A 19,200-nucleotide genomic window follows, 5' to 3' on the forward strand; every position below is an offset into this window, starting at 1 on the left:
GCTGCCGAGAAAGCTCGGTCTCCCATGCTCACAGGTCTTGCCCTTGTGGCTGGCTGTTCCAGCGAAATGCAGCTGTCATTTTTAACTGTTAGGCTGGTATCTGCTGTAATAATGTAGAGTTTAAATTGGAATGACTGTTTTATGGCTGTTTTTACAACGAACATTTTTCCCCACTGGCCACTGTTGAACTGACTAATTTACTGCTCAAGGTTGCTAATTATATTTACTTATTGATTAATTATTAGCGGGGCTGGTATGGTATTATTAAGGTTGCCACCATAAGACCCTATTTTCAGTTGCTTATAACTTTCCCAAACTTTAACCATTTGGGCTGAAATTTTACATGCTGAGTGTCCGCCTCAGAATGACTGTTTTTGGAAAATTTCAGCCAAAACGGTTCAGCTGTTTGAGACCATTGTTTTGCTCATATATTTTTTAAAAATTAATAAATTCTGGCAACCTTTCCTTTAAACTGCTCTTGCGCTCCCATGCCTTAAAGCAGGGATATGAAATTTGGCAGGGGGCTGGCGTTTTGCTATCCTGGTGAAAACCCACTCAGACTTGGCCAAGTTTTAAGCCTTTGAAAAGTAGCAGATCACACATGCTCTGTAGAGACTTGCTAGAGCTCAGCTGAAATCTCCAGAGTCCATCTTTACTAAGCATGCTCAAACCTCTTGCAGCTCCTACCTGTGACTAAACTTCACATGTGTCATCCCCACAGAGCAACTGAGTATGCTGCAGGCTAGGGATATGGATGTTCAGAAGGACTTTCCCTGTAATGGTTGCCCCCAGCAGCCCCTGGAACTGAGAGCAGAGAGCCTCTCTCTTGAGCTGTTAGTTAGCCCACTACAGACACACAGGTGGTGCCTGATTCAAATGCAGAGGGGACAAAAGGTGGACCGGGTGGGTGGAGGGAAAAGAGTGGATTGGGATAAGGAGTTTTAATACTGGGACTGGAGAGAGGGGGAGAAAGACTGTCTAGAAAAGGAGACTGAAGCTAGGAATTAGGTGTGGGGAACTTGGGACGGGGTTGAAGGGAGACCGATTCCGCAAGGAGCTGAGAGTGTGAGGGGAGAACTGGGACCAGCTGGGCAAAGGGACTGGCATAAGGAGCTTGGGGTGGGGAAGCCCCAGGACTGGGATAATTTGGAGGGGATGAAGCACAATGTATCCTACTGGGGAAAACTGGCAGGAGAGTTTGTGCTCACTAGAGCACGCTCCCCTCCAGAGCCTGGAATGGAACCAAAGGTTTCTGAGTCTCACCATTCCTCTGTGGTCAGCAAATATCTGTGAAACCCATTGGCAACATGTGTGTCTGCTTCTCTATACAGTGGATGACAACCTACTACTGCTATCATGTATTCTGTTAGCTTAAGTGGCAGAGACCTGTGTGGTGGATCAGAAGGTTCTAACTCTACTGATGACCAATGGTAGGTGTCAATATGATGCTAGATGATGGAATTTGTGTATTTGCAGTTTGATTTAAAAAAAAAAAAACTTAGGAAACTTCTCTCTCTCACTCACACACACCACCACCAAAAAACCACACCAACACATAAAAGACCATTATTAAGATGGCAAAGTCAAGCCCGCAAAAGATAGGAAATGGCAGAATAAAGTTGCCTGTGCACCTTTAATTCAGCCCCCTTGTGCGTATGCATTGAGATACGGTCTTTAAATACATGCTCCCATGCTATTTTCCCACAAGACCCCTGTCTCATTCTGTGCACTGGCTAGACCTGGTCCAGGGATGAATCAGGGCTGTGTAGTAAAGGAGGTGGTTGCTGATGCACCCCTGCTTTACTTGTTGCAGACGTTGGAAGCTGTGTACCGTTTGAAGTACTGGGTACAAGCAGGTCTAGGCCCATGCAAAAACTAAAGGCTCTTTGCTCAATTAAGGGGGGAGCCACTGATCCCCGAATTACTGGGGATAATAAATGAAAAAACAGCAGCGGGAGTAGGGTCAAAGGTTGAAAACCCAGGGATCCCGAGCAGGATACTGAGCAGAGAACCCCTGACAGCACCCTCACTGGTGGACACAGCCCAGAGAAACTCTGTCCAGAGGCATGATCATATGAGGGATTGGAAATAGGCCCCCCCAGTTGCAGAGCACCTCCCCTTCTTTGGAAGTTGTGTAATGAATGAGGCAGGGATTGCAGCAAGAGAAAGGATGGTCTCCTGGTTAATGCAGTTGAATGCTGCCCTGGGGAACTGGAGTCTATCCCTGCCTCTGGCACAGTTCCTACATGAGGCTGGGCAAATCACTTAGCCATATTTTTCACAGGTGGTCACTAATTGTGTGTTCCTCATTTTCTGGGTGCCCGACTTGATACCCTGTGGTCTGATTTGCAGAAATGCTGAGCACTCATAGCTCCAGCTGATGTCAATGGGAGCTGTGCTTTGGACATCCAAAGTGGTACATAATGCTAAATACTCTGAAAAATCATGTCCTACTTGTCTCAAATTGGGCACCCAAAATTAGAGGAGACTTCTTACCTTAATCTCTGTGGCTCGGTACCTTGTCTGTAAAATAGGGGTTATACCAGCCCTTTACCTTGCAGGGGCGCTGTGAAGATAAATTAATGTTTGTGAAACACTCATATACTAGAGTGATCAGCTCCATAGAAAAGCCCATGAGGAAGTTAATTCCGTCTTCAGAGTGTATTTTGAATAATGTACAATAAATAGAGCATGGGGCCATACACTGAACAACAAGGAGAAAACAAAATATTAAGTAGCTGCTACGTCCTGTAAAGACTGCACCGTGTGCCTATGCACAATGGGACAGAATTAAGGTTGCATCGGATGCATAATACAAAAAAGTGTTCTGTGAATGTTTGAATTTGTAAATTATTTTGCTTCTGCTATGTTTGCACATTTATTATGTTCACTGTCCATGAATATTTGAGCCAATGGGCCAGATCCTCAGCTAATGCAAAGCAGTGTTTTGTTCCACTGATTCCAGTGTTACACTGATTTACACTAGCTGAGAATTTAGCCCTAGGAGACTACTGCCAGGAGTGCCCATAGCCGTAGTACATTTTAGCAATTATTGCAAAATATTCTATAGCAAATTGTGACTGGTAGCCATGAGTATGCACAGCTGGAACCATAATAGTTACCTTCATCATCCAAAGAACAGAATAAAAGCATGTGATAGATGTCTCATCAAATACTCAATATCTAATAGTCATGGTGAACTGCTTGTAAATGACCTACAATCTGAGAGTTATTGGCAGAAATTATTGGAGGCCTCTACTTTTTTTCCAAATTACTAATAATTTTGAGAAAATCAGTTTCTTTGTGGACAACTTGCAAACAGAACAAGAAGTAAAAGTTGTGAGATTTATTTGTTACAAGGCATTTGCCTTTCTGTAGCAAAAAGCCTGAGAGCTAGATCTTCATAAAATGAGGTCTATCAGCTAAAATGAACATGCATTTGTCTTATGTGAGAGTGAGCACGAGTGTTGTTTGATCCCTGGGAAGCAAGGGGTTAAACTCAGCTCATCCTCCCACTCCAGTTGTAGAAGAGCTCAGCGGAAGGCTATTTGAACAGCTGTCTGGGAGAAAGAATTCCATTAGGAAAGAGTGGCTTCTAAGGTCATAGGGTTGAGTTGAGCCCTGAGCTGGCAAATGAAATGTTAAGTCCCCCAACTCATTTGGTCTGGACAGTGTGATACGATGGCCTGTTAGCAGCACTGACTATCTTGCTTTAATAGTTGGAGTTTGTTCCCACCTTCCACTGCTCTGTGAGCAGTGAAGAATGCAATGGCAGCTGCAGGGCTTTTCCTGAGAGAAGCAAGATGGGGTTGTCTTTACAAGGGCACAGTTTGGCTTCCTCCACATACAGCTTTGGAGCATCAGACACAGGCCAACCCAGAAGCAGGGCACAAGAGTTGTTGGACTGTGGGATTGACGCAAAGTGTAAGTTTTGATGAGGGTTTACTGGAAAAAATGAAGGGCTTCCCCCAAGGGTTTTCATTCTAGCTCTGTTTCTCCTCTGTCTTGGTGCCTGAGAAATCAGCAACTGTTTCTGTGTAAGGTGGGACCAAACAAAGTCTAACCAAATGCCGAGAGCAAATGAAAGTCAAGTTGTGTAATGTTCCATCTTCACTGATTCCATGAAAATGGGCATGAAAAGCCCATGCTGTCTGGAGATGTATCCTGGGTCCTCCAATCCAGTTGTCATGCTGGGGGTTTTTTTTTTGGTTTTGTTTTTGTTTTTTTTCCCACCAAGAATCGTCCTCCTTGTTGTGTTCACTGCTATTTACCAGGTCCTTGAGAACTTCAAATTGTGTTTCCCAAGGGCAAGGGCGAAGTCATTGTTCTACGTCACCCTACATTAACCCCCACCGTATTCGTCTGTGAGGAAGCAGAGGAAATATGACACTTCTTTTGCTAATTAGAGACCGGAATGTACATTGCTGATTCTATCAATGAGCCAAACTAAGGTGCTGGAACTTTCATTTAAAAGTAAAGGAGTACTTGTGGCACCTTAGACGCTAACCAGTTTATTTGAGCATAAGCTTTCGTGAGCTACAGCTTGATGCTTGTTATGAACAAGTCACTTTTTTCTTATTGACAGGTTTCAGAGTAGCAGCCGTGTTAGTCTGTATTCGCAAAAAGAAAAGGAGGACTTGTGGCACCTTAGAGGCTAACCAATTTATTTGAGCATAAGCTTTCGTGAGCTACAGCATCCGATGAAGTGAGCTGTAGCTCACGAAAGCTTATACTCAAATAAATTGGTTAGTCTCTAAGGTGCCACAAGTACTCCTTTTCTTTTTTCTTATTAAAAGTAATTCTCTAGGCTTCCCCCTTCTATTCTATGCTTCCCACTCTCTCTCTTTATTATATTCAGTTATATCCTCTTCGTATGGCCTGATACTGAGAAAAGTAACAATCATCTACCATTACAGTTGGGTTCTTCAGTCACCCATGGCAGTTGTCAATCCTCAGCACCTTCCTGAGATCAAGATCCTTACTATATTAGCTCTATAAAGCCCATAGCTTGTGTGGTGCGGTACTCAACTCCTGTTGACTTAAATCTAACCCCTAATTCACTGACTTCAGTGGGAATTGCAAGTGTGCGGGTTCAGGCCTTAATTCTTCCTGGCTTTTGCTGCTACTCTTTACCACACCTTCCTTCTCTTATCTCCAGCTGCCATTTTATGATCTATATACACTGAGCCCTTGTAATGGGACATATAATCTGCTAAGCACTTGTATTAAGGCTTATATGTAACAATCAATTTTATTCTATGCAGATTTTATTTGCTTCTGCATTTACATCCGGCTGATGTGCAGACTACTGAACTGATCAGTTTTTATCTTGCAAAGACTTAATCGGAAGGCTTAACTGGCACTAGTTCCCTTGAGTTCAGTGGAGTTGTGAAGTTACAGGTACATAAGCCTTTACAGCCCTGAGGCCGTCACTAGACAATTCCTTCCCCAGCAGGCTTCTTGTGATGCATCTGGTAACTATGGATCCAGAAGGTAGGATTTTCACAAGCACTCCATCTTAGTCCTACTTTGCTTCTATGGAGGGCAATGGCAGCTGCGTAAGGACAATGCTGACTGCTTTTGAAAATCCTACACTGAAATAATGAAGACTTCTGTGCATGGTCCTGAAAGGGCACAGCTCCATCCTGTGTGCTTGCTGTTGCCACCCTCCGTTTACAGCTGCCCTCTTCTGCAGTCTGCTTACCCCACCTGGGGTCAGTGACTTAACAAGGTCAGGTTTCAGAGTAGCAGCCGTGTTAGTCTGTATCCACAAAAAGAAAAGGAGTACTTGTGGCACCTTAGAGACTAACCAATTCATTTGAGCATATGAGGTTTCCTCCTGTGGCTGTGCTACATAGCTTCAACCACCAGTGAAGGGCTGCTTCTTTAGTGGGGGTGGGGGAGGAGAGGGACCCTCGTTGAAAAGGAATTTGTCATGTTAAAAGAAAAGTGTTTTGTCCATTTGAAAGTGAGCAGGGCTGTGCTCTAAATGGGAAGTTGGAGGCAATGTAATAGCTTTGCCAAGGCGGCTTCGAGGTAGGAACTGTCACAACTCTGATCTCTGGTGGATGTATCAGAAGGCTTACACCACACACTCATTCCCAGAGACCCCCACCCCCTTTGCTAGGCAAGGGCTAAGGTGATCTCAGCTAGGAAGCGAAGGCGTTAGAACCAACCCCCCCCCCAGATCACTTTCCCATCCCCTCCACAAACGAGCTCTCTCTCGAAAATGCAGATTTGAAAGCCTCGCCTCGCCAATCACGGCAGGACAGGAAGGTGTGGGGGAGTGGCAGAGCCAATCAGGAGGGGGCAGGTAGCTTGTGAATGGGGGTGGTGGGGAGTTGAAGCTCAGCCAGTCTGGGGGTGGGGGCGGGAAAAGAGACTCTCGATAATCCCCAGCTGTTTAGCCTGGAGAGACACGGTGCCAAGAGACATTCCCCGAGCAGACGGAGGGGGGGGGGAGCGCCCGTGGGCAGCACCCGGGGGGGGGGGGGGCAGCTCCCCAGGCTCAGCATCGTGCGGCTCTGGCGGCGGGGGGAAGTGACTTGGGGCGAGCGGCTGGGCAGGGCGCTGAGCGGTGGCAGCTGCGGGGCGCGCAGGCTGTAGCCCGGGCGGAGGGCAGGGCTGCGCCGAGAGGAGGCGGAGCCGGACCCGGGGCCGGGCTCACCTTCTAGCAGAGGGAGAAAAGGTGCCGTGCAGGAGGCAGGGAGGACCGAGCCCGGGGAACTTTAAAGCGGACTCGACTTCTCCCCTGGAAGCTGCTGCAACGCAGGTCCCCCCCACTGCTCCCCCAACACCCAGGAGCTGCTGCCCCCGGCTCCCAGACCAGCTGCCCCCCCCAACACCCAGGAGCTGCCCCCCCCGGCTCCCTCAGACCAGCTCCCCCCCCGGCTCCCAGGAGCTGCTGCCCCCCGTCTCCCAGACCAGCTGCCCCTCCCAACACCCAGAAGCTGCCCCCCCCCGGCTCCCTCAGACCAGCTGCCCCCCCCAACACCCAGGAGCTGCTGCCCCCCGGCTCCCTCAGACCAGCTGCCCCCCCCCAACACCCAGGAGCTGCCCCCCCCCCCCGGCTCCCAGACCACCTGTCCCCCCCGGCTCCCAGGAGCTGCTGCCCCCCGGCTCCCAGACCAGCTCTCCCGCCCCCCCCCCCTCACGCCCCGTCCGCCCGCCCGAAGTCCAGCGGCTGCGCCCCGGCTTTCCCCCGGCCCCGTCTCTCGGCGCAGTCCGGCGGCCCCGGGGCATGGAGAACGCGCACAGCTCGCCGGCGGCCGCGGTGCTGCAGCGCTTCGGGGTGCGGGAGAGCTGCGGGCTGAGCCCCGAGCAGGTCCGCCGGAGCCGGGAGAAGTACGGACCCAATGGTGAGTCTGCTCCGCGCGCGGGGCCCGGGCAGGAGGGGCACCTGTGTGCCTGAGGGGGGAGTAGCGGGTCCGGGGGTATTTGTAGGCTGGGGATAGAGGGGGAAGGAGGTGGGGGTATCTGTGGAGGGATACGGGGGAAAAGGTGGGGAGGTAGAGGGTTTGGGGATATCTGGGAAGGGGCGAGGTACCTGTGAGGGGAAAGGGGAGGTAGAGGGTTTGGGGGTATAGGGGAGGGAAGGGGCGAGGTATCTGAGGGAAAAGGGGAGGTAGAGGGTTTGGGGGGTATCTGGGGGCATGGGTGAAGGTAGAGGGTTTGGGGGTACCTGGGGGGAAGGGATGAGGTACCTGTGAGGGAAAAGGGGAGGTAGAGTGTTTGGGGGGCATCTGGGGGGATGGGTGGAGGTAGAGGGTTTGGGGGTATCTCTGGGGGGATACAGGGCAAGAGATGGGAAGCCAAGTTGAGGGCATGGAGTGTGCGGGGGTTACCTTTAGGTATGGGGATGGTGTGTACGGTGGGAAAGGTGTTTATTAGATGTAGAAGTGGATCTGATTTAAGGGGGAGAGGTGCTTTGACCTGTGTGTGTAGGATAATGGGCAGCAGGGTGAGGGATATATGGATTAAGAGATTTGGAGAGGGCTGTTAGGTTAAGGGGACATGGGTGTGGATGAAAGGATACAGGATGTTACCTTTGTCTTCAAGAGAAGTTTATGGAGAACTGGGGTAATTTATAATGGAAGGCCAGCTGTATGATTAGGCTAATGGGGGAATGGGTTGGGGTTCGGGTCGGGGTTGGGGTTAAGGCATGGGCCGGGGTACCTGTGTGATTAGATAGGCTGGGAATTGGTTATTTGTTAAACATTGATTAAGGAGAGAGCTTTTTGGTTTCGTAAAAATATTGCCTATGGAAACAGTAAATAAAATGAACACACCTTGATCAGCAGAGTAAGGACTGGGAAAGCAGGTCATTTGTGGGACAAGGGGAGAGAGAGGCTTGCTTGGGAGATGGAGAAGGATTGGTTGCTCTGTTGAGCATTAGGGCAAGGAGAGTGTAATCCACCCAAATCAATATTTGTTTAATTTAGGAGGCTCCCTAGAAGATCGGCTCCTCCCTAAGCAGTATTTGCATATGTCAGTTACTTTTCACATAGCTCTGGATGGGTGGAGTTGCAGTGGATGATGGAGAGACTCTAGTGGTGGGGATATGGCAAGTAGGGCGTGGATGGGTTATGCTGTAAATCAGACTAAATTTGAAGGACAGTTTTTGAACATTGGCACATTTTTTATGTTTCTATCAAAAAAGAAAAAAAAACTCAGAAAAACTGTTAGTGAATGCAGACAAGGGAGTTCTGCTCTGATAGATTCACACCTTGGAAAGCCCACTCTTGATGCTTTTGCAGTTGATTTGGGCTTGGGAGGAAGAAGCCATTTCTAACAGACTTCTCATGATAAAAATCTATTCAGGTTGTTTGAATTATAAATATAGGGCTAGAGTAGTACTGGTGTAGGTCCATTGTCTCTAATGGAGCTAAGCCGTTGTATGCCAGCTGAGGATCTTGTGTGTGGTGGAAGAACTTAGTCCACATTTATCCTTGATGTAATGTTATCAATTTCAGTGGAGTTACACTAGGAGTAAATTTGGCCTACCGATTTCAAGGGCCTTATTTTAGTTTCTTCAATACAACGGGAGTTCAAGATCACCAACAGATCTGAGTTGGTTCTTGTTGCTTCTAAGTTCTAGCCAGGGGTGTTGGAACAATTTTTGTAGTGCGGGGAGGGGGTGCGGCTGCTGATGGCAACCAAGTATCTGGTGTTTGTTGTTTCCATTTCAAGCCAAGAGTTGTGGTAGCACCCCCACCACCCCTCATTCCAACACCACTGGTTCTAGCACCCTTTAATCTGATCTTCATGTTTCTAGGTTAAGGAAAGTTCAGTCCAAATAAATTCTGGTAGGTGTTGCCCCATTGCATCTTTATTCCCTTTTATAAAAAAAAAATAGGCATGGAATATATGCAAATCCTTACAGCTATGTTTACACAATGTTACCTGTTTCACTGGTAAAATTGCCATCCAGTTTTGCAGGTATCTATTTAATTGTCAAAGTCAGAACTTGAGTTGTTTGGCAATTTGCTTTCCTTCGATTAAATCAAATCATTTAGGGTCAAATCCTGAAGTCCTTCCTGCTCAATAATCTGCAGAAATCTCATTGCAATCAATGAATTTGAGGATTTGTCTCTGTTAGAGTGTTGTGGGGATAATGGTTGGGGGAACCATTCATGTAAAGGAGAATTACCATCGACTTCAGGAGCATCCTTGGGTGTTGAGTGCGGAATAGCACTTGAAGCACACTTCATTCAGCAGGAAATAAGGAACTCCACTGGCTCTGGTTCTAGATACTGTCTTCCTATTTTCATGGAAATTCGTCTTACTCCTTGAAAATCTGACAAGTAATTATAAATAATTGCTGCTTACCATGTCTTGCCAAACCGTTCTGTGCATTCACATGGACACATGTGGGAATATATTAAAATGTCCTTCGGTACTGAGTGAGAAAAATACCTGGGTTCTATGATAATTTTACCCTCTTGCGGTACCGATTTGGCAGGAGTGGCCTGATCCAAAGTTCACTGATGTTAATGAGAGTCTGCTTAGGTCAATAAATATGACTTTGATTCAGGCAATAGAGCAGTGGTTCTCAAACTTCATTGCACTGTGACCCTTTATGACAACAAAAATTACTACATGACCCAGGAGGAGGGGAGGACCGAAACCCTTAGCCCGCCCAAGGCCTGTCACACCTGGGTGGTCGGGGGCTAGAGCTGCCCAAGGACTTCTGCCTTGGGCGGGGGCATGTAACATTAGCACCACTGACAAGGGCTGAAGCCTTTGGCTTTGGCCCTAGGCCGTGGGGCTTCGGCTTCAGTCCTGTGCCCCAGCAAGTCTAATACCAGCCTTGGCAATCCCATTAAAATAGGGTCATGATCCACTTTGGGGTCCCAACGTACAGCATTGTAGGTGCCCAGGGGTGCTGTGCTTCCAAAAGCAAAAGAGGCTGATAAACAGAAAGATTTATAAGCTAAGAGAACAGGCAGAGTATTAAGTGGTCCTTGGATTTCATTAATTCTATCAAGCAATAGCTATTTAATATTGCCCTTTAGATAGGCGACCTGCCTTGATTGTGTTTCTGTCAGAAGCAGAAGGCTGTGAGCGCTCTTTGACACCCAGTACATTTTTGGCTCCTTGGGCAATATTCTATTGCTGTAAATCTTAACCCAGGGCACTATTCATAATGCAAACAGTGAGTTGTAATGTGAGGCACAAGTGCTGAGAAGCTGTAAAGATGACAAGGCAACCATAAAAGTGAAACTGAAGTTTGTGATCATTTGTGGAACCCTTAGATGTGCCTGGACTTGTTATTTCCAGTACTCATATCTTACTGATGGATCTCACAAGCTATTACCAGAAAGGCATATTTAGAAAGTTATGCAGGAGGGCACCCTGTAAAACTTGTATTGTTAAAAATTTGGGCCAAAATTTTCAAACCTAGATGTCTTACGTTAGGCTACTTAATCCATGTTTTTAGACAATCCGAATAAAAGTATCCTGGTCTTTTTCAGAGGTGCTGAACACTCACAAATCCCACAGGCCACTTTTAGTTACGGTGCCTCAGAATGAATGTAGGAAGTTAACTTTAGGAACCCAGATTTGAAAGTGTTGGGTCTGGTATAACCGGAGAAGTCATCCTAGGATAATAATTTTACATGTAGGGTTTGATTTGATAAATTGTCATGTTACCTAACATGGAGAAGTTAGATATTGACATTGGAATTAACTAGGGTGAAGAGGATTTGTGTTATCCCAGTGGTCAGCAGCCAAAATCTTTATCTTCTATGCCACCAATGCAGCATCTGTGCAGAGCAGTTTGAGGTGAGAGGGAGAAACCCAGATCACCTGCACCTATCAGGAACAGATTGTGGCAGAAAGGGGAGAGTAATGATGCCCCAACTCCTTCCAGATGAGTTGTCACAATGAAGGGCCGTACCCCTGTGCTGCCTTGCTGGAGAGAGCCAGGGAGTCGGGGCAGGGGAGCTGTACCCAAGCCCCTGGGATGCTTTGCGAACACTACAGAGCCTGCTCCATGTGGGCTGAAGCGCTGCTCCGCTGCAGTATTACCACACCTGTTGTTTTACTGCCTGATGCAGGAAAGCACGTAAGCTCTTGCTTTATTTTAATCACGTGTTTAAGTCCCAGTGAAGTTGATGGGCCTTAAGCCTGTGCTTAAAGTTGAGCATAGGCTGAAGGGCTCTCCTAAATCGGGGCCAAGGTGAGTGGCTCTGTGGAGGGTAATATATAAAATCACTTTAAAGTAGCCCTTCAGCAGCATCTTGCACCTGCGGCTCTCAAAGTGTGTTGCAAACACCAATATAGCTCGCCACATCCCTGTGTTACATGTTACGGATGGAGGGAAACTAAAGCATGGGGAGGTTAAGGGACTTGCATAAGGTTGCATAGCAAGGCAGGGTTGTTTTTTTTCATGGTGGTGGGGGAGCAGAGCTTGGCTTTCCTGACTCCCGTTTTGATGCTTTAATTGCAAGAGCAACCCTCCTTTACCCTTGCTGGTTTCACTTTCTCATCCCCCTGTTTCATATCCTTTGCTTCCTTCTAAACCTGAAATCAAACTGCCAGTTTTGTTGTGTATCGTGATCTAAACTATAGATACATAATCCATCGGATAAAGAACCTTCTAATAAACATTATAGGCCTGTTTTCTTGTTTTTCTCCCTCTATAGGTATATTGTTGTGCTGTTGAGGCTTTTCAGAGCCATAACATCTGTAGCTGAGCCCAAACATTTAAATCTAAAGCGCTATCAATGGTGGTTGCATTTTATGTTTAATAATAATATCTTTCTTTAGCATAAAATTGTTTTTTCAATTCCAGTCCTCACATTTAAACTTGTAGGAAGAAATGGAGAAAGGACCTGTGTATTAAATATCTCCAATTAGTGGCGTGGCAGCAAAACTATAAGATATGGATTTATGGGGCCTTTTTGTTTTTTAAAAAAGGGGAGGGGGTTGTGTTCTTGTTTCATAATATCATCATTGTTGTTTTTTCTGCAAAGCAACTTACAAAAGATGCAGATCTCACCATTGCAGTTGTAAAAGTGCTTGGGAATCTGCAAACAAAATCTTAACAAATGAATACTTTGCAGTGTTTCCACTTGTCTGGTCCAGATAATTCCCTCCTCCTTCCGCCATTGCTTTTAAACCACAGATTCTTTTAAAAAAAATGCAAATCTATTATAATGAGCTACTGTTTCTAGAATGCATGGTATGGAATGTGATAGAAATGCAAAAATATTTCTTGCCATCTTTCCAGGTTTAAAACCAAAGGCCTGATACACCCCTTCACTACTCTATTGTATTGACGTAACTTAGTTAATTATAGTGGAGTTACATGATGGACAGTCGGGTCCCAAACAACTGTTTGTTTAGGAAGATTAATGTTATTTTTTAATCTAAATAGTTTTCCTATTTGAAAATAGGCACAAATTTAGGGCTTGGTCCTGCAAACTCTTAGGCATATGTATAATTTTGCTCCCATCATTAGTCGTTGACTTCAGTGGGGTGTGAGTGTAGTCACATATGTACTTGAATGTTTGCAGGATGGGGCCCTAATGTGTTTTGTATAAATGATTTTGTTGGGATGCAGGAGTCCCTCTGGCAAATGGGAAAATCATTATTTCATCAACTTTTAATTTGAAATAAATAAATCTGCTTGTTCAGACTCTTTCTCTGGTCATCCCCGTGGTTTTATTCATCAGCTTCTTTACTGGAATCATCCAGTGGATGCATGCTGAAATCTACGCCTGAATTTTCTAAACCCTGGCACATTTCAGCAAAAGGCTTTATTACTAGCCTTGGCAGAATTTGATTTTTAATTTCAACAGGAAAAGTCAATGTTCACGGTTATCAATTGCAGTTTTCACAGCTGCACAAAATTATGAGTTTTAAGCATTTTTTTCAATTTTTATCAATGTAAACTTTTGCAGTTGTAGGAAATTATTATGGGGAAGAAGGCTCAAGCAATAATTAATGACAGTGGACACTGAGATTCAAAAAATTAAAGCTTTGTAATGTTAAAACACACACTGTTGACATCACATATCAAAATACACAAAATAAATATCAGTATTTTTCTTTCTTTGTCTACCTGTAAATTTCAGTGATCATCAATGGAAATTTTTTCCCCTTGTTTTGTCTGTGTGTATGGTGAAATCAGTGTTTACTGACATTTAGTGACAACAATCTTATCCTTCCAAGCTTATTTATTACTAATAATATTACTCTTAAGCATGACCATAGCCCTATAGTGGTGCAAAGAAGTTTTCATATTAATTAGTTGGGATTTATCTTTATAATTTGATTTTTCTGACTCTGGGTTTTGTTTGGAAAGAGGAATTCTGCTTAGTGTTTGAAATGGTGATGGTGGCTAAGTGTGCCAGATCCTGCTTCTTGGGGACTAAGAGGGGAGAAAGATGACAGAGGAAACATACCCATCAGAACCAAGGCTTGAAATAGAGGGGCATGGTATTGCAACAACATCACTGTTCTCTGTTGATATTCATGCATTTATGGATAGGGTTGTGTGATGAACTGTATTGGTTTTATGCTGTTCGAACATCAGCACAGCTTTGAGCTGTTAAGAAAACAAAACAGATTGACACAGAGGTTAAGTTTGTAAGAAGCAGTGGCAGGATGCACTTGACTTTTAGATGAACTCATTTTATTTTCTTTCTAACATCATATAGTTGAGTATGCATGTGTGTGTTATATATAATATAGCCTACGTTATATATATTTGCTAACATATTGAATTAATGATAGGCAATTACTAACCAGCCAAGGTTACATTCAGACTCTCTCTCGACAGTAAGAGATTCTGTATCACTCTAAAATATTTAGCTTCCTGAGATGCTAGTAGGAAGAGGAAAAGCACCATTTTTTTTCATTTTCTGACTCATCCAACTCTGCTCTCCATTCCTCTGTGCATCGCCCACCTTTTCCACCCCCAAAGCACACGCTGAACAGTCTGATTCATAAACATGCCCCCTCCCCCCCCAATCTCTTCCCTCAGGAGAAATGCTGATGCATTAAAACATCTTGAGTGCCTGAAAATCTACGTAGATACTAAACTCTATTCCTCTAATCGGGCAACAGAAAATCCAGGTTTTGATTTCTTTTTCCACTTGATAATACCTGTCTTGGTTTATGTTTTCAGAAAAAATTATTTGCGAAGAGGCTAACCTCAGAAAACTTAAAATCTCTCATTTCTGTCTCAGTGCTGCAGCATTTTAACATATACTATATGAATTAGGAAAGAAGTAATTAGTTGCATTATTGTAAATAGCCATTTGTGCATGTAGGGTCTGTGGGTGTGTGGAGTTACTAGTGTTAATTTTTCTTCTGCTGTTGGCCGTTCTTCCCCATACTTACTTTGTTAATTTACGTTAGTAGCACAGTGTTGCCCAGTAAAACTCCACCTATTTTTTATGAAAATCTGCTTGTCTTGAGACCATCGTGAAGAGAGCTATACAAAATATTTTTGATAAAATGCCAGACCATGTGGCACTCTCCAGGTCTTGGGGTGCCTTCTAAACTCAGACTGGGTTTGCTGACACCTTTGTGACTCTGAGCCAGTTTATGCACATCCCAACATTTATGGCTGTTTTGCTTTGAGAATTTGGTTTCTTAACCCATCGTGGTTTGAAACCATTATTTCCTGTAACTCTGAGGAGGGGTTGGTAAACTTAGCCCAGGTTCAGCAAAACGCTTTGTACAGGGCCATTTCTCAAAAGAATGTTTACACTTATCCCGGTGAAGCAAAATCGAACTTTAATAAACTTCAGCCTGTTGGATCTGAAATGCTGAGGGCTGTGTGCATTAGGTACAATATGATGAGTGTTTTTCACCTTCAGATCTGTGGATCTGAACCCACTTCTTCAGTTAGAGTTCTAGAATCAGAACTAGAATGAACTTACTTGCTGGGTCAGCTGTGGAGATTGCAACTCCATCATAACTGGAGAGAGAAGTATGATATAGTGGTTAAAGCACAAGGTGAGATGTCAAGAGATCAGCATTCTAATCCCAGCTCTATGACTGACCTGTTGGGTTGGCAAGTCATTTCCCTGTACTGTCCCTCAGTTTTGCCACTTTACAGACAAGAGTGTCTCTCAGCACTCTGGTGATGTATTAATTCATTAATGTTTGCAAAAACACTTGAAATTATTGATGGAAGAGTCAAGCAAGTCAGTTACAAAGTAAGAAATTTGCATACAACAATGTGATGATGTCATCTGCAGGTAAACTGAATACTTATAGAAACAGAGTTTGGGGGATAAATGGATTATATTGCAATGGTCCACACAACTGCATTATTTGCATAGGTCATGTAAAGTATCCATAACAAAACAATAAATTCCTGTCTAATGACCTTGACTCTTTATTATGTGAGAGATTGTCTATATTAATGTTGCACCCTGAGCCAATTGTTCAACATGTTTCCCACCTACTTCTAGTAATTTTTACTCTGCTGTCTCCAAACAACTGCATGTCTGCTTACTCTTAGTTTTATTAAAGATGGTTTGGTTTGGTTTATTTTTTTAATCACTTCGATTTGATAGATTCCCCGTTTTAGGCAAGTGAGTTGTGTTTCTGGTGACTCTCCCAAAAGTTCTCTCTAGAACTTGTTTAAAAAACACCAGTGATTTTTGGAGGAAAATTTATAGAATGTAAACGGTCATTAAAAATTTCCCACAAAAAGGGTTAGGTTTTTCAGTGCAAAATTGAAGGTTTTTGAAAACCATTTTTGGTTTTAAAAATATTGGGTTTGTTTTTTTCCATCCCATTCATTAAAATACTTTTTTTTTCCTGCAAAAAGAAATTTCATTTCCATTAAAATTACTCCACCCCAACTGCTACTGAGCTTTCTTCAGCAACATCTGTGTCTGATAGAGGTGGAATTGAACCAAATATCTACCGTCTGAACATCCCCGATTTTAAGGATATTTTTATCTGAGTCAAGAAATTTATGGCGCCAGCACATCCCTGTTAGCTAGTTCCATCCTTTTGAAGTGATTGGGCCACTTGACTGTGCCTTAATATACAATTTGAAAGACAGAAATATCCTCAGGAGGCAGAGGGTGGGTGTGGGAGCTGTTATGTCCGGTGACTCTTTGTAAACCTCTCTATGTATAAACCTTGTCCTGATATTGCAATGGGGCTGTACGCTGATTGGAGTCCCTTTGCAGGATCAGCGCCTTGTTCGCTACACTCAGAATTCCTATGCGGATTCTGATAGGAGGGAAGAATTATCCAGCTTGACTCTAATCTCGATGGCAACATATCTTTAAGAAGCTGCAAACCACATATGTGCTCCAGAATTTTATGCAGGCAAGATTGTGCTGGACCATGGTCTGAAGCTGTGTTAGCAAGCAGAAATGTTAGGGGGACGAAATGCTGCAAAAATGGTTCTAGCCTGGGTATAATAAATTGCAAGGCTTATTTTACAAGTCACTGGTATAAATGGCATAAGTGGTCTGGCATTGAAATACTGTTTATGGATACTGTGACCAAGTTCCTGCTCTACCTTGGTGGGTCTTGCGCTTATTGGTGGATTTGCTTGCCTTGGAGCTTCACGGCAGCCCTCAGCTTGGCCGTTTTTCTGAATTCACAGTCCAGGTCGACTCCTCCTGTGTCTGACCAGGAGTTGGGAGGATTTGGGGGGAACCCGGGCCTGCTGGAACTCCAGGTTCCAGCCCAGGGCCCTGTGGAATGCAGCTGTCTAGAGTGCCTCTTGGAACAGCTGTGCGACAGCTACAACTCCCTGGGCTACTTCCCCATGGCCTCCTCTTTATCCACACCATAGGACCTTCCTCCTGGTGTCTGATAATGCTTGTACACCTCACTCCTCCAACAGTCTGCGTTCTCACTCTCAGCTCCTCGTGCCTCTTGCTCCCAGCTCCTCACGCGCACACCACAAACTGAAGTGAGCGCCTTTTTAAAACCCAGGTGCCCTGATTAGCCTTAATTGATTCTAGCAGCTTCTTGATTGGCTGCAGGTGTTCTAATCAGCCTGTCTTAATTGTCTCCAGAAGGTTCCTGATTGTTCTGGAAGCTTCCCTGTTACCTTACCCTGGGAAAAGGGACCTACTTAGCCTGGGGCTAATATATCTGCCTTCTGTTACTCTCCTATAGCCATCTGGCCCGACCCTGTTACAATACATACAGCATGTACTTGTATTTTTGGCTGCACCTGTTATCCACAAGCACTCTACAACTTTCCAAACAACTGTTTTTTTTCCCCTTTGCTGCACTGGTGTCTAATGATGGGAGCTGAACTGAACATCTACAAATTTCATAAAACAAGCCTGTAACATCCATTTGACTTGTAAGCGATCAGACGTTTTCCTGTGTGTTATGTTCTAGCCATAACACAAAGATGCTTTCACTTATTAGGTTCTAACAATGGGATATATTGGATAACCCTGGTTATAAAGTAGACATCCGGGAGTAGGCAACATTTTCCCCACAGCCAACACGAACAAATAGAATTCAGTCGGGGTTAACCCTTGTCATCGCTTAGAAATGTTCTTCAGGCTCTGAAATTCTAAGCAGGATCCTTTCTATAGTAAACTGGCTGCTGTTTTGGGCCTTTTATAGCACATCTACCATTCCAGAAACACCAATATGAACAATGCGTTAACAAGGTGAGGTTCGTTCAAATGCCCAAACCAAAGGCCTGGTTGAGGTCACTAGGAGTCCATGTGCTTTGCATCAGGTCTCAGGGTACTGAGTGCTCACAGCTCCATTTGAAGTCAGCGAGATCTGGAGGAGCTCAGCAACTCCGGAAAAATCAGCTCTTTAAAATATTTTCAAAATAGGTAGAGGCTGATGATGGTGGGAAAGATTTAAGAACTGTATCTAAAGCACACACCAAAAAAAAGGACCTTTCTTGGTGCTTTTTGAGGAGGACAGTGTTGGGATTCAGTGCAAATATTGCTATGTCAAAAAACTAGCGTGTTAAACCGCCTGCTATCCCCTCCAAGAAAATGCATCACACAGTCCTCTTGTGATGATATGAAACATCGTGAATTGCTGAGCCGAACTTTCAGAATAACTTAGTCCCCGTTGAAGCATCAAAATAACTGGCCAGATTTTTAAACAGCCTCAGCTTCTTGGGTGCTGAGCTCTCTTGAAAATCTGGCCCATAGTGCTTATGACATTGAGAATGGCCGTTGTATCAAGGGCTTGCCCAATGTGGTTATTGCGCTGCTCTGGCAGAGCCCTGAGGGGCAAGACACTCTCTCTCTCATTCTTGACCTTCAAGAGCTGTTAACCCAGGTGATTTTTCCCTGCAGATGAGTGTCTAGTAGGGAGCACTAAGAGATTACTAGAAGTGCTGGTCTAGATCTCTAAAAAGTCACGACACACACACACGTTGCATGTTTGTTCAGCACACTGAACACAGTGGGTGGGAGCTGGCCCAGAAGGTCTAATGTAGGTGTCAGTTTCCTGCACATCTCTTCTACGCAGCCACCATAGTAGGTTTGTATTTAATTAGCAAGTGGGAATGCATGGCACTCATGTCCTCACTCCACCCTAAGGCTTTGAAGTTCACAGCTGACTAGCTGTAGCTGAACTTCTTTACAAGTTCTATGGTGTGAATAGTCTCTCAGATGTTGTCTCTGGGGATTCCCATACCTCCCTCTCTTTCCGATTTGTATACTCTTGTAGCAGGAGGATATAGTCTTCTGAGGACTTCCTCTCCAGATTCCTGACCAGGTA

The 19,200-nt window shown here is 44.7% G+C and overlaps 1 protein-coding gene across 4 annotated transcripts in view; it reads left to right on the forward strand.

Annotated features, from left to right (window-relative positions):
* ATP2A3 (ATPase sarcoplasmic/endoplasmic reticulum Ca2+ transporting 3) overlaps positions 1–19,200 on the forward strand; it is a 149,284-nt gene that overhangs the window by 1,527 nt on the left and 128,557 nt on the right. For 2 of the 4 annotated variants that reach the window (XM_037880806.2, XM_037880807.2), the window contains exon 1: positions 6,544–7,358. The exons of 1 other annotated variant lie outside the window; for it this stretch is intronic. In XM_037880806.2, coding sequence (XP_037736734.1) covers positions 7,241–7,358 — 118 coding nt within the window. In that variant the 5' untranslated portion in view covers positions 6,544–7,240. Of the gene's footprint in view, positions 1–6,542; positions 7,359–19,200 lie in introns of those variants that run through there. One more of the 4 variants, XM_043531410.1, reaches the window with a different exon arrangement.

Source organism: Chelonia mydas, chromosome 17, assembly GCF_015237465.2.
Source record: "Chelonia mydas isolate rCheMyd1 chromosome 17, rCheMyd1.pri.v2, whole genome shotgun sequence".
NCBI classification, from domain to species: domain Eukaryota; kingdom Metazoa; phylum Chordata; order Testudines; family Cheloniidae; genus Chelonia; species Chelonia mydas.